The sequence below is a fragment of the Dunckerocampus dactyliophorus genome, chromosome 16, assembly GCF_027744805.1.
Source record: "Dunckerocampus dactyliophorus isolate RoL2022-P2 chromosome 16, RoL_Ddac_1.1, whole genome shotgun sequence".
NCBI lineage: Eukaryota > Metazoa > Chordata > Actinopteri > Syngnathiformes > Syngnathidae > Dunckerocampus > Dunckerocampus dactyliophorus.
This window is the reverse complement of record NC_072834.1, coordinates 23762437-23778443: the sequence shown is the minus strand read 5'-3', so window position 1 is coordinate 23778443 and position 16007 is coordinate 23762437. Positions and strand designations below refer to the sequence as shown.

Sequence of the window (16007 nt, the reverse complement as noted above, 5' to 3'; positions counted from 1 at the left end):
TGATAAAGATTTCTAATCAGGACAATCACACTTATCAAATGAATTAATCATGATTAATCACCATTTGCAACTACAGTCATCTCTCGATTAATTGCTTCCAGACCTGACTGTGGTAAGTGAATTTCCACAAGGTAAGATTCCTTATTCATGAATTGAAAATGTTTGTAGTTACAGCACACAATGGTTACAACCTTCTAAATCAGTTTTTTTTAAACATTATTAGAGCCCTGGAGATATGAAACACCCGTCGTCACCTTTACACTCCTACTACCCAATATAGTAGACATAATAAGAGAAAATAAGACATAGAAAACCGGCTTACAACCTTCTAAACACGCTTTTTAACATTACTAGAGCCCCGTAGATGTGAAATAACACCCCAATAGTCACTTTTACACTCCTATTACCCAATATAATAGACACAATAAGAGAAAATAAGACAAAGAAAACCTGCTTACAAACTTCTAAATACGCTTTTTAACCTTACTAGAGCTCTGTAGATGTGAAATAACACCACTATAGTCACGTTTGCACTCCTATTACCCAATATTGTAGAATAGAAGAAAATAAGATATATATATATATATATATATATACAGTATATATATAAAACATAATATAAACTCACATTTGTTACGACTGGGAGAGTTCTTTGTAGTTGTTCCTTTTTTACTTCTTGTGCTGTACAGTACTTCCTGCAGTGGCTATTTACTCGTCAATGTAACATTACTGACACATTACTTTTTGATCTACCTCGAGAAGCGTTTGTTTAATTGAACGGTATTAGCCTGATGACGTCACATCCGGAAATGATGCTGAGCTGTGAGAACTAGGGAACTACTAGAGAACTACAAATGTCATCGCTTTCAACAAAACGAACATGTAGAACATAATTACAAACAATATATACTGTATACTCCAGTGTATAAGGTGTGTAAGCCGCATGCATCCATGTCATAAAATGGCATATTGTGGCGTGCATGAGTCCGTGAGGACCAGTCAGCTCTTTGGCAGGAGCCAATCATGAGCTATGAATAAAACTCACGACGTGCTTGTCAACCCATTGGAATTGGAGGAGGTCATTGCTCAAGATAACAGTCTGACTCCTGATTTCATCTTACAAACAACATTAAATTCATCTCACTGCAGCTTAACACTCCAACTTTATACCTCAGAAATATGGAAACATATTGATATGAGTTTAATATGAAAAACATTTTTTAAAGTCTTCCCGTAATGCATTTTGTTTGAGAAAACCATTTCATTGGAGGAGCATAGAAAGCATAGAAAATGGCGCTGCAATGCTGCTTCTGTCCACCAAAGTCAGCCAGAGGACCCGGAGCCCAAAGCCCAGAGGGAAGCTTATGTCATTGCAGCGCCCCAATGAATGCGGCGTTGTTGAGACGCATGCCTTCTGGGCTTTTTAAAAAAAAATATTTTAAACTCACTTTTCCTTTAAAGAGTCAAAAAGGAAGCTGCACCCAAGTAAACATAAGGAGACACCTTCGTCATAGGCTCCTTGGCAGAGGTAATCATTTCAAGCAATGGCTGTACAGCAGTGAGCATGTCTCCGTGTTCTTTGCCCATTCAGACTGCAAAGCTGTACAGACTGTACTTTCCAATGCGATGTGAGAGTGAATCCAATAGTCTTTGCAACTCTGATCCCAGGTGCTTTCTACAAGCTCGTGCGTCAGTCTGGGCTTTTGAAGGAGGTTTGCAGCTCGTAGTACAGTAAAAATGCATTAACCTTCACTGGCCTGCATTTGGCTGGAGACAAGCCTGAGAGTGGATGAGAGAAAACCTTAAAGCCGCTCAGTAAAAAAAAAAAAAAAAGAGCAGCCCAGTAAAAGCTGACATTAATTTCCTTAATTGATTTCCTCCAATAATAGTCGTCCTCCATTCCCAGAACCATCAACATTATCATCAGGAGTGCTGACACGGGAAATACTGAAGCGGTGATATGATGGTCTCAGTCAGATTGGCAAAGCCTGTGGGACCACCGGCATTTGGGCTCTCTGAAGAGATAGTGGAGGTGTGTGACACAGGCAGGCCACTCTGACACCGAGACAGGACACGGCATCTTGAAGTTCCTCAATTATATTAGACTGCTTTCCACAGTCCCTGTCCTCAAGTCCTTCAATTCGACTATTGCAAGCGACATTCGAGCCAAAAACCCGGCGTATAACGACTTCGGAAAATCAATACGCACTATTCATCTTTTAAAAGCAACCTGACTTCACTTATCCGTTTCAATTATGTCCAGCATGTCAGAGAGTTCCTTTTCTTTGTTTTGCATGTTATTGAACAAAATCTCAAAGAAAAACAAAACATGTGACATTTTCCAAACAAAATATACCGTCAATTCCGGTGCATAAGCCACACCCACTGAATTTAATGGAAAAAACAGATATGTACATACTGTATATAAGCCGCACCCGTGAAGAAGATGCATGTGTCCACGTCATAAAATGGCGTATTGGCGAACACGAGTCTGTGGGGACCAGGCAGCTCTTTATTTGACAGGAGTTAATCATGACATATGAAAAAATTCACAACGAGCTTGTCAACCCATTGGAAATTGCAGGAGGTCATTGCTCAAGATAACAGCCTGACTCACGATTTCATCTTACAAACAACATTAAATTCATCTCACAGCAACTTAGCACTCAAACTTTATACCACAGAAATATAGAAACGTACCACTATGAGTTAAACATGAAAAAAAAATAGTTTTCCCATAGTGAAATTATTTTGAGAAAATCATTTCATTGGAGGAGCATAAAAAGCATAGAAAATGGTGGATGGCAATGTAATGCTGCCTCTGTCCACCAGAGGGAGCCAGGGACTCAGGGCCCAAAGCCCAGAGGGAGGCTGAAGTCATTGCAGCACCCCAATGAATGCATTGCTGAGATGCAATGCCTTCCATTTTCATCCACTTATCTGGGTCCAGGTCGCAGGGGCAGCAGTCTCAGTATGGATGCCCAGACTTTTTGGTCGCCCCCGGCCACCTCTTCCAGTTCCACCGAGAGGACACCAAGGCGTTCCCAGGCCAGCTGTGAGACATAATCTCTCCAGCATGTCCTAGGTCTGCCCCAGGCCTTCTCCTGGCTGGGCATGCCCGGAACACCTCACCAGGGAGGCGTCCGGGGGGCATCCAGACTAGATGCCCGAGCCACCCCAACTGGCTCCTCTCAATATGAAGGAGCAGCTGCTCTACTCTGAGCACCTCCCGGATGACTGAGCTCCTCACCCTTTCTTAGGGTGAGTCCAGCCACCCTACAAAGGAAACTCATTTCAGCTGCTTGTATCCGCGATCTCGTTCTTTCGGTCACAGCCCAAAGCTCATGACCATAGGTGAGGGTGGGAACATAGGTGGGCTGGTAAATTGAGAGCTGTGTCTTCCGGCTTAGCTCTCTCTTCACCACGATGGCCCGCTATAGCGACTGCATGACTGAAGACGCTGCACCGATCCGCCTGTCGACCTCATGCTGCAACCCTTCCCTCACTCGTGAACAAGACTCCAAGATACTTGAACTCCTCCACCGGAGGCAGGACCTCATTCCCAACCCGGAGGATGCAATCTACCCTTAACGACTGAGAACCAAGACTTGGATTTGGAGGTGCCAGAAGTTTCACACTCAGCTGCAAACCGCCCAGTCAACACTGAAGGTCACAGACCTATGAGGCCATCAGGCCCACATCGTCTGCAAATTGCAGAGACAAGATCCTAAGGCCCCAAAACTGGACTCACTTGATGCCTTGGCTGTGCCTAGAAATTCTGTCGATCAAAATTATTAACAGAGTCGGTGACAAAGGGCAACCTTGGCGGAGGCCAATGATCACCGGAAAGAAGCTTGACTTACTGCTGGCAATGCAAATCAGGCTCCTGCTCCGGTTTGCACCACCAATCCCATACTCCTGGAGCAGACCCCACAGGACACCGTGAGGGACACGGTCAAATGCCTTTGTGTGATCCCCCTATGGTTGGAACACACCCTCCGGTCACCATTCTTGAAAAGCGGGACCACCACCGTGGTCTGCCAATCCAGAGGTACTGTTCCCGACTTCCGCACAATGTTAAAGAGAAGTGTCAGCCAAGACAGTCCTTCAACATCCTGATCCTTGAGGAATTCCGGGCGAAACTCATCCACCCCCGGAGCTTTGCCACTTGGGAGCATTTTGACTACCCCTGATGCTTCAGCCACAGTGATGGAACTGTCCACGTTCGTGTCCTTGGACTCTGCTTTCTCTATGAAAGGTATGTCAGTAGGATTGAGAAGGTTTTTTTTTTTTTTTAATATTTGACAGGTACGCCTTTTGAGTGTTAAGTTGCTGTGTAATGATTTTAGTGTTGTTAGTAAAGTGTTCTTAGTAAGATGACACTGTTATGTTGCTATACTGTTTTATATAAGGACCCCCTGTGATTTCCAATGGGATGACAAGCTCTTTGTGAGTGCAATGATAGCTCGCGAATGGCTCCAGCCAAAGCAAGAGCTATCGTTTCCTCACTGACTCATGGACGGCACGGTATTTAAACAATTAGTAGTACTTATGATGAAGGAGATGTCACAAGATTAGAATTTAGCCATAAATTAGCCGCACTGCTGTATAAACCCCAGGGTTCAAAGTTAAAAAAAAAATTGCGGCTTATCCACCGGAATTGACGGTAGTTGAATTATGTGGTCAGATGGATGTAACACCGACTGCATTCATTGAAAGACATGCACTGAGTGGCTTTTGGCGATCCTGTCATTCTTAAGTACACTGTTCACTTATGGATCAGTTTGCACCAACCTATTGATGACATCAGCAATGCTGCATAACATCAGTGCCTTTAATGAAGTCCCTGTTGCACTTTCCCATCTGTGTTACCTTAACCGACCGAGCAAACGTTTGCATTACCAAGTGAACAACAGCCTTGTTCGGTTGTTATTCTAGAGCAGTGGTTGGTCGGTCGAATTTGGCTTCTTGTGTGAATGCTGTAAAATTGTGCACCATTTTTCATCTATTTCATCTCAACAAGAGAGAGGACTGACACATTCAACATCTCAACGGCAGACTACCATCAAAAGTTGCTGGTCTTCCATGATGAAAGGTTTCAATTAGCACGACGAAGCATTGTCACCACCTCAAGGAGAATTTATAGACAACAACCCCCCCACATAAAAAAAAAATCCCCTGCAGAGTAAAAGTGCAAGATTACTTTTGTTTTTTTGTTTTTTGTCTCAGTTCCAAATCACTGTTATAGAGAAATATACAGCATTTTTATTTGTTTCAGTTTTTTTTACAGCTGCTGGTTTGACAGAAATGGCCACATCGGTTAACTGTCTAACCCACACGATCATTTATTATTGATTTCAGCACCGGAAATGTCTCAGGTTGAAATTGTTTTGTCTCTTTTGCAAGATCAGCGAATATGGAATGACGGGGAAAGATTGATGAAAGTTGAGATTTACACATCTCATCACAACCGTGTAGCCACGTGGAACCGGCAAGCTGCTGGAAAGACTGATGTGCATGTACAGTACATGTGAGGTACATTAAAAAAAACAAAAAAAAACTACGTAAAGGTTAAACAAATATGAGGCTAGCTATGATTTCATTTTAGAAAGGTTGATTAACGATATCATGTTTGTTGTTCATTAATTATTCAGACACTGAACTGTGATTTGCACACAGTAGTTGTGTGCACGCTACCCTTGTCATGTGTACCAAAACAAGAATATTCAACTATTATCTTCAACGATGGTCTGACATGGATACTATAAGCTCCAATCTGTGGCCTGTGGTAAATCTTGAATTTTCATACCTTTTAGGGAAGAAACCAGGGGTGTCCAAACTTTGTCCCTCCAGCGAGGGCCACATTGTGAAAAATTTGCCACTTTGATATTTTGTAAAGATATACTAAATAGTTATATATATTTCAATGCATCTCAGCTTTGGCATATAAGCTGAAAAAGACTATTATTAATATCCATCCATCTATTTTCCATGCCGCTGATCCTCATTAGGGTCACGGGGGTATGCTGGAGCCTGTCCCAGCTGACTTCGGGCGAGAGGCGGGGTACACCCTGGGATGGTCACCAGCCAATCGAAAGGCTATTATGAATATCAACTTCACTTATCACTCATGATGTTTTCCCCAAATTTTCCCAAAATTGCAATTTTATTTTGTTTCTCATAATATTATGACTTTTAAAAAATATATTTTTTTCTTTTATATCTCAACTCTATGCTACTCATATGTTGTTATTTTTCTGCATAATATTAAGAGGTGATTTTAGTAAAATTAAAATAGAGTAGGACTTTTTTCTCTTAATATTTTGAATTTATTCTCATAAAATTACGGTTGTTTTTCCATTTCTGCTGGAGGTCTTTTTCATTTTCCAAGTCCTTCAACTTTCTTCTTGTACTGTAACTTTTCTTCTCGTAATATTTCTCATAATGTTTTGACTTTATTTTTGTAAAATTACAGCTTTTTTTTCCATTTCTGTTGTTGTTTTTTTTTGTTAATTATCCAACTATTTCAACTTTCTTCTTGGAAATCTTCTTCTTGTAATTGTGACTTGATTCCCATCATATTATATATATTATATTTTGTATATATATTATTATATATTATTATGTATCTTATATTATATCTACATCTGCGAGCTTAAATATGTCATGCGGCGTACCCCCAGGGGTCAATACTGGGACCAAAACTGTTCAATCTATACATAAACGACATCTGTAAAGTCACAAAAGACCTAAAGCTAGTATTATTTGCAGACGATACAACCGCATTCTGCACACAAGTGCTACTAAAACAAATCCCAGAGGAATGAACTATGAAATAGCTATTAGCAAGTTATTACTATCATTACGCCTGCTGCATAGTTTCTTTACAGTAAGTATAAACCTTGACTATCATTGCACTACATGCTTATATTGCATTATCACTTACAGGAGGCAGGAAGTACATGTGGAATACGGGAGGTGAACAAATGTATTGCAATTGATGTAAAACGGATGGGGGGTAGGCTTAAATAAGCTTTGCTTCTTCCTACTCCTTTTTGGACATGCAGAACTGTGAATTGTGATATGTGATGTGCTCAAGTGTCATTTGTGTGCATGTTCAAGATGAATTAAACCATTAGCATTTTGGAAAAATTACATCTTTATTTGTTTTGTTTGTTTCTTTATTCTTTAATATTTTAACTTAATGTCCTAAAATGATATTTTTCCTCATAATATTATAACATAAAATTAGAAAACTTTTCTCATTAGAATACAACTTTTTCTATTAATATTTTGTTGTAATATTTTTTTCTTGTTAAATGACATTTTTAGAATGTGCCGCAGGCCAATAAAAACAACAAAAAAAACCATCCAGGCTGCCAGTTTGCACTTTGGACCCCCAGGAATAAAATATCACCGATTGTAAATAAGGTGAATGAACTCACCTTGGCACTCTGGATCTGCAGGCTGCCGTGCTCCAGCAGGGAAAAGCGCGGGTCTTTTCCAAGCAGTCCGACCCCGTTCTTTCTCCAGGTAATGGTGGGCTGTGGTTCCCCCGAAGCCTGACACCTGAGCACAGTCACGCCCCCTAATGCCTGTGTTTGGTTGTAGGGGCCCTGACGGATGATTGGCGGTGGGCGGTCCTTCAGTGCTGAGGATAATCACGGAGGAAGAGGTGTTATTGTTGTTATTATTTTTAGCCCTTCTTGAGCTGTAATTGTCATGTCACAGTCTTGGCATCTCACTTGCTATTCTTTCACTGCTAAAATGCCTTATTTGTGAGAAAAAACATGACCTTATCAGAAGGTGTTAATTAGTGATTGCAGTAATTGCAGTTCCAATATGTTCAGGCTCAATCTGATGGATCTGTTGTGAGAGGAAGTGACTCTTTTGAGGCTTTTCCAGAGTAAGAGCAGTGCGCTCGTGGCACTGCATCACACCTTTGCCTTTTAATTACTAGGTGAGGATTAATGAAGCTTAACCCGTGGTGCTAATTACCGTACCTTCTTTATAACGCCTTTCAAGGACTGTTGTCTTGTTTCTTACGCTGGCCCCCCCACCAACCCCCGGCATATTTCCTCCCTTCCACCGCACCAAATTAAACTCTAAATTAGCATGCCAAGGAGGACAACAATACATCTCCTTAAAAGCTTTTTAAAGTACGTTATATCATCCAGAAAACAGCTTCCACGCTCCACAGCAGTAATTTCTGGAGTGTTGGATCTCGCCAGGACTTGTAACAACTCCCCCGCTTCCAATTTTCTCACTGCAGCTCACAACTGTTATCAGGTTTGTCACAAGCGTTTACAACAGGTTTCCCTTGCCTTTTTTTTTTACATTATGATGACAAAGTGGCAAAATGGAGAGCAGCAGGAAAACCTAGTAAAAACTACACGAAGAACACGCTGTGAAGAGGGCAAAGTTCACCCAAGTTATTTTTCTACCAGCTGTCTCAAGTAAGGTTTACACATATTTTCACAAGATCTCGCGAGATGAAAAGGCGGCAAGATTTCTCGTTCAGAAAAAAAAAGGTGGAAATGTATTTTCCACTTGACCTTATGTAACATTCTGCCTACTATGTCCACCGACCTGATGGTTGCTGGTTCGATCCCCAGTCGATGGATGCATTTGTAGGATAGTTCAACGTTCATTTCTACAGGAATTTCTTGGTCTCGTTCCAACTGATTTACTTCCCTGTTCAAACACAGGCTGCCTGACCAAATGCATGCTTTACCTGTCTTTGCTCTCGGAGCACCGAAGCTGAAGCGATAGCGTCCATTCTAACTACGCCAACGTAAGAATTACCATCAATATTTATTCACACCCTGACAGAAGCTGAATGCAAAGCACTTCTATGGAATTTCTTCAGTCTGAGCACATTTTTCCAACATTCCATCTGACATGGCTCCAATGCTGTGTTTATCTGGGGTGACATCGCTCCTCCATGCTTTCTCCGTCTCCCTGTGTGCGCATCAACACACACGAATGGGAAGAAGGGCATCGACGCTCGTAGCAGGCAGCGGCTCAGCACTTAAAGCTTTGTGGAAAACAGGCTAACGTGTCCGTTCCATCAAGAAGAGTTTTATTTTATTTTATTTGATGTGTTTGCAGACCACTTACATTCATCACTGTGAGAGGGTTGTAAAAATAATCATTATTGGTGACTGCTTGGCTTTACCACACGGAAATGTAGTCTTGTCGATACAAACGCTGGGAGGCTTTCATTTGTTAGGTCAGACAGAACTCGAAGGACCTGTCCACACGGGAACCTTCCTGGGATGGTTTTTTTACGTTTTTGGCGGGTTATAGTAGCGTGCACACTGTGTAATTTAGACTTTTTATCTCATAATTATGACTTCCATATCTCTTAACTAGGACTTTGTATCTTGTAATTTCAACTTTTTGTCTCATGACTTTCTTATCTCATAATTTCAACTTTTTAATCACTTAATTGGACTTTTTATCTCATAATTTAGATTTTTTTTTAAATCTCATAACTATTTCATTTCAATTCATCTTGTAATTTTGACTTTTTAATCACATAATTTACATTTTTTAATCTCAAAATTGCGACTTTTATTTCATAATTTCAACTTTTTAATCACATAATTGGAATTTTTATCTCATAATTTTGATTTTTTTAAATCTCAACTATGACTTTCTTATCTCTTAATTAGGACTTTTTATCTCCTAATTTCGATTTATCTTGTAATTTGGACTTTTTAATCTTGTAAATTAAACTTTTATCTTGTCATTTCGATGTTTTATCTCATAATTTAGAATTTTTATCTCATAAATGCGACTTTTTATCTCATTATTTTGACTTTTTATCTCATAATTACGACTTTCATATCTCTTAATTTTGACTTTTGAATTTCATAATTTCAATTTTTTTTATCTCAAAATTGTGACTTTTAATCTCAGAATTTCAATTTTTTTTGACTTCTCGTGTAATTTTGACCTTTTATCTCATAATTTAGCATTTTTCTTTGAATAACTCTGATTTAGCATTGGGATATTTTTTGTCTTTCAGTGGCAGAAACGTGCTTCCATACGAAAGACAGCCAACAAAGCCTAAACTGCTGGCAAGAAAAGTGAGTCGGGTTTGGGTTTGCAGGTTTGCAGATTCATTCCCAAGGCCAAAACAATGAAAAGAGTCAACTTTCTAGTTAGAGGCAATAAAAAATGCCAATGTTTTGCTGTGCTTATTGGGTTGGTTGCCTTTGTGTGCTGGATGAGGAGTGTGTGTGCATGCTTTTGTCTCTTTGCTTACCGTCTGCCACCTCCAGCTGGGCTTTGGCCATGATGCTGCCTGCTACGGTGAGGGCCTGGCAGATATAATAGCCTGCGTCTGAGCGCTGCACTGATGAAATGGTCAACTCTCCATTCACGGACACAGACACACGACTGTCGCCCAGTGTTGGCTGGCTGGGGAACAGCAGATCCTACAGGGAGTGACAGCACAAAGTAAAACGACTGGTGTAGGTTTACACTTCCCTCTCTGGAAATGTACGCAGATGGTCCTCGGTCTACAGCGTTCCGAGTTTCGTAGTGCCCATAAACAAACTAGTACAAAAAAAGGAAAGGGCAACGTTGCTTTAGTTCTTTTTCGTTAACTAAATTGAATCTCCATTATGTCTCCCAATGCAGCAAGACAGACTTGTCTGGTAAAAGTGAAAGTGAAATTAGACATCGTAGGACGCTCAGTGGAGAAACATTGGCTGCGGGCCTGGTCCGGGCTGCTGAAAGGCGCTGGCCATGAAAGATAAAGACGGTACAGTATTTTTGAACATGTGAAAGGATCTGCTCCTATGAAAGGGACAGTGATAACTAAGCAGTGTGGTGATCTCCTCCTCCCAATGAGTCTCTCTCTCACTCTTTGTGACAAAAAGAAAAAATACATAGAATATGTGTATATACACTAATCCCTTGTTTATGGTGGTGAATAGATAAGAACTCTTTACGGCCTTCTAAATACGGGTTTTAACAATATTAGAACCCTCTACACATGAAATAACACTCCTATAGTCACCTTTACACTTCTAATACCCAATATAGTAAACATAATAAGAACAAATAAGACATATAAGACATAATATAAAGTAGGGGTGTCCAAACGTTTTCCAGTGAGGGCCACAAAGTGAAAAATAAAAGGATGCAACTTTGCCACTTTGATATTTTGTAAAGCAACACATGTAGATATGCCAAGGAGTGAAATATATTTCAAGAAAAAAGTGCATCTCAGCTTTGTCATATCGGTGAAAAAGACTATTATTAACATCAACTTCACTCTTTGCTCTTTTTTCCCTATTTTCCCAAATATTTCAACTTTCTTCTTAAAAAATATTCATAAATGTCCTTTTCGTCATATTGACTTTATTCCCATGATATTATAACTTTTCCCCCAAACTAATTTCCCAAAAATCACAATTTGTTTCTCATTTTACTGTTAGGGTTCTATTTTTGAAAACCGCGTTAGAGCGAAACCACGACGCTGGAAGCGGTGAGGAGTTACTCAATTCCAGAAATGATGCACTTATCATTCAGCAAAGCAGCTAAACGTCTCTTGTAAAAGACCCAAATAGCGCTCCAAAGTGTTTACGCTGCAGTTCCAATAGTCGAGGCATCAGCTTTGTCTGCTTCTGCACCCCCAGCAGACAAGCTGGCAGGAAAGGACATTAGCCTGCTTTCATTACTTCTAATGACTCTAATGCAAGCCGGCTGGTCAGAACAGCGTGGACTGATGATAGATGACCACTTCATTATCTGTGTGGGCCACAAAAACCACACGCAATGTCACCCTGCTTTGATCAGTTTAGGGTTTTTTTACACTGCGGACCCTGCTGTAATATTGATGTCTGTCTTTGCTGGGTATTTAATTATTTGGCATCTGGGGCATCTAGGGGTCTCAGCGGGTTTGGCTGCGGGACCCACCACCACCCCTTGGTGACAAGCGCCCAGCCAAGTCAACTCAAATTTGTCAAATGTCTTATATTTAATGAAAGGACAGTGCAGTTGGAATTTGAGGCAGTGCAAGAGAACACGTTTCATGAACATTTCAGAAGTAAAAGGTTGCACAAACTACAAGGTTGTCTATTTTTGCCCCAGCTAACGTCTCTACTCGCTAGCGTACTGATAAGACAGACAAATCCGAGAACATTAAAAATAGCTCAGATACCTGATAATTACAAATAAATGCTCCAATCAGGTGAGATTACCAGTACTGTGCAGGGCTGACAAAATCAAGCACTCCTTTCTCCTGCCTGTGACTTTAACGGCCGGTCGTAACAAACATTCACTGTTTCAGTGACATTTTCCGTAGCGTCACACCGGCTGCTCGGAGCATGTGTCCGAATACAGTGCACCTTGCTGGGCCACAGCAGGTGGCTCCTCCCCCTCCATACTCTGGTTCCCCTGATAGTAGTGATGTGGTAGTAGTGATGTCATCATATTTCATTAGGACTAATCAACAGGTACAGTTAGTCAAATCCTAATTTCTTCCCGTCCTTCTTACCTCCAGGTGTGCACAAAGTAGATATAAAAAAAGTTGGTTGTCAGCATCGCCGGTCTTGACAAGCAGAAAGTTATCGCTATCAGTTTGAAAAAAAAATCTATCATGTATCTCCAGTTTTAACAAATGCGTTAGCTCCACGCTAACACATGAAAACCCCATACACGCCCTAGCGATTACCATCTAGGATTTTACGTGCCAATTTCGAACACCTCCGAATATGACAATTAAACACACACAACTACGATGCACATTCCACTCCTACAGCTGATATCTAATTAGTCGGGGTGTCACCAGACACCCAATGCACGAGACGAGACGATGACCGAGATCATTTTTCTAACGTTAATTTGAACAAATTCAGCATATTGGCTCGTTGGGGTTGTTGGGCTCACTTTGCTCATTATTAATCTTTTTTCCTCCTAATTATTCAAGTATTTAATTAGTTCTTTAAATTATTTTTTTAATAATGAAAAAAAAATTATTTAATATATATCAATTATATATATATATATATATATATAATTGATATATAATATATATATATATAATTGATATATATTAAATAATAACAATAATAGTAATGAAAAATAAATTAAATAAAAGTAATTAAAAAGGCAATAAGAAAATAAGTACATTGCCTTGCATTGCTCCTCAGGAGGCTCCCTTGCTGCACTGTTTGTGTATGCTAGGGGCCTCGCCTCCCCCCTCAGAGACAAAGCGACTGTGTGACTAACAAGAGGTCTCACTCCGTTATTTTATGGAACGCTGTTGTTCTATGAAGCATCTAGGTGCTGAAAGCGATGCACAGAGTGAATCCTCTTCCTGCCTGTTCGAAGGCGAGGAAAACAGCCACGCATGCACATGGCAACGTGTGGGGGGCTGCAAAATGATCGATTTCATTTTCATCTTTCATGTGATTAATTCATTTATTTATTATTGTGAGACATTTTCTTTTTGTGAACGAGAAATCTTGTCACATTTTAATCTCGCAAGAGTTTTGACACCCCCACCAATGAGCATAAAACACTGACAGCCAAACCCAACAAGAGACGGGACTGACACATTCAACAACATTGTTGGTCTTCTTCTATGACAGAGGGATTTCAAAAGCACTTTTATTATTACTAGTAGTATTAATAGATGAAAAAAATCCCCTTCACAATAAAAGCGCAAAAAGTCTTGCAGCTAGACATCGTTGCGGGTACGTTGCCAAAATCTCACCTGGCTGCCGTCACGCTGCCAGAAAACAGTCGGCTGAGGTTTGCCTCTGGTCTCGCAGGGAAAGGTCGCTGTTCGTCCTTGAGCCACAATCTGGTCACGTGGTCGCACCACAAACTGCGGCGCCTCTGAATATTTATTGAAGCAAACATAAATCACAATACATAACATCAACATATTTAGACGCTTTTAGACTTGCTGGGATTTCTAGTTTCCATGCATTGTTGTGTTTTTCACACCAGCCATTCATGTATCTAGTAGTAGTGTAGGTGTCAGGGTGCCCCACTAGTCCTAGTCTTAGCGCTGGAAAACATGCCAGGATCTCCAATAAAGTGACATCCATGGTTTCTCAGCGGAAGCCAGCGATTGAGAGTAAATACGCAGTCGCTGCGGTAAATTACAAGCAATTTGACGAACGTGTTGGTGGATTCTCACAGCAGCAGTGCTCAATGTGTGATTAAAAAAAAAACAAAAAACAAAAAAAAGAAAAGAACATGCACAATGGGATCAGCTCATACTTACCGACAGGGCGAGCTGGTGACACGACAATGGTGTGGGTGTGAGTAAGTCACAACACAGAGAGAACGAAAGCAGAGGAGTAGAACAGAAGGGAAAGAAAGCAAAAATAATAAAAATCAGAAATGAATGAGATGGTGTTGGCTTTCCATCCGCGGACTTTGTAGGGAGGATGGATCTCATTCACCAAAGCAGGTTGCTTGGTTACATTAGGTAGACAAGTAAGAAGGGCAAGAACCAATGGCAAAAAATAACTGCAATAAAAATACATCATTATATATTTAGCAATACACTAAATTGTCACGAATGAGGGACTCTCAAGGGTGGCATTTTTGACATAATACATAATAGAGCTGCAACAATTAATCAACGATTAATCAGTTATCCAATTAATCAACAATTATTTTGGTATTCCATTCATTATTATTTGATTTAAAAATGTAAATATTTTCCGTTTGTGTTTGGTTCATTAGGGGCCTAACTAGAACCTAACGATCACTCGATTAATTGAAACAACAAGCTTTAGATTAATCGACCAAGGAAAGAATTATTAGTTGCAGCCCTAATACACGACACATTCGCAAAGATTCTAACATAACGCTGCGTGGAAATGAAGGAGTGGTTGAGATTATGAAATTATAAATGAAATATGTAATTATGCAGCATGTGCAGAATGTTGCACCTGAATCAAATGTAGGGCTGGATTATTTTCTGAGTCGATTAAAACTGAAGCTGAAGTTCGATTAATGGAGTAATGGGTTAGGCCCTCGACCAGGGGTGTCCAAAGTTCAGCCCAGGGGGCTTTTGTGGCCCGTGGAACATTCGGAAAATATAATTTAACAAGAAAACTAAAAAAAAAAAAACATTAGCAAAAATGGAAAACTTAGCAGTCATTTTAGAAGGATAAAGTCAAACTATTAATTTAAAAAAAGAGAAAAAGTTGCAATTTTACAAGATAACGCTGTAATATTATGGTGGAAAACAACATCATTTTATTAGCACAAACTTCAAATATTAAAGAAAGACGCTATTTTTATGGAATCGTAATGCTATGGAAAACTAACAAAGCAACAAATAAAGTTTAATGTTTGGAATATCAGGTTGACACAAAAGTTACAATGTTATGAAAATAACAACATAATTATGAGAAAAAATGGCAGAAATGGAAAAAGCAGCTGAACTTTTACAAGATTAAAGAAAAAATACATATGCTAATGAAAAAAAGTTACAAATTTAGGAGAAACTTGTAATGTTATCAGGAAAAAAAGAATGTCATTTTAGTAGCAAAAGCTTGAAATATTAAAGACCTTTTTTTTAATTTCTCTTAAAATGAAATCAGAGAATATTTGCATTTTGAAATAAACAAACGATAAATGAAATACCAAAATAGTTGTTGATTAATTGGATAATGGATTAATCATCTGTTGTTGCAGCTCTAGTATGAATGAATATAATAATAAGTAATGGATTAATCATGAGTTCATTCATTATTATAATTGTTGCAGCTCTAACGAAACGTCTGAGATGCAGCATGAAGGTCAGCAAATATGAAGGTGAGGAATTCAGGTAATCACAGAGATTGGCTAATAATTGAAGACAAATATGGAGGGAGTGGGCTTGATGAAGAGGAAAGCCCCCTGAGGAGAGGAGAGGTAGTAACAGTTGACTTGCAGCTGGTTAAATTGTTCATATTCAGAGCCCGGCTGGAGATCTAAAGCAATCAAGTGCACGGTTCTCTTATATGAAAAGAAAACTGGAG

General features: G+C 39.8%; 1 protein-coding gene across 2 annotated transcripts in view; it reads right to left on the bottom strand.

The window, feature by feature from the left end:
• Window positions 1-16007, bottom strand: part of LOC129168729 (roundabout homolog 2-like) — a 147885-nt gene that overhangs the window by 38015 nt on the left and 93863 nt on the right. The window contains exons 8-11 of one of the 2 annotated variants that reach the window (XM_054754333.1): window positions 14255-14266; window positions 13736-13860; window positions 10274-10445; window positions 7446-7651 (exon numbers count right to left, since the gene is read on the bottom strand). In XM_054754333.1, the coding sequence (XP_054610308.1) occupies window positions 7446-7651; window positions 10274-10445; window positions 13736-13860; window positions 14255-14266 (515 nt within the window). The remainder of the gene's footprint in view (window positions 1-7445; window positions 7652-10273; window positions 10446-13735; window positions 13861-14254; window positions 14267-16007) is intronic. The other variant, XM_054754334.1, reaches the window with a different exon arrangement.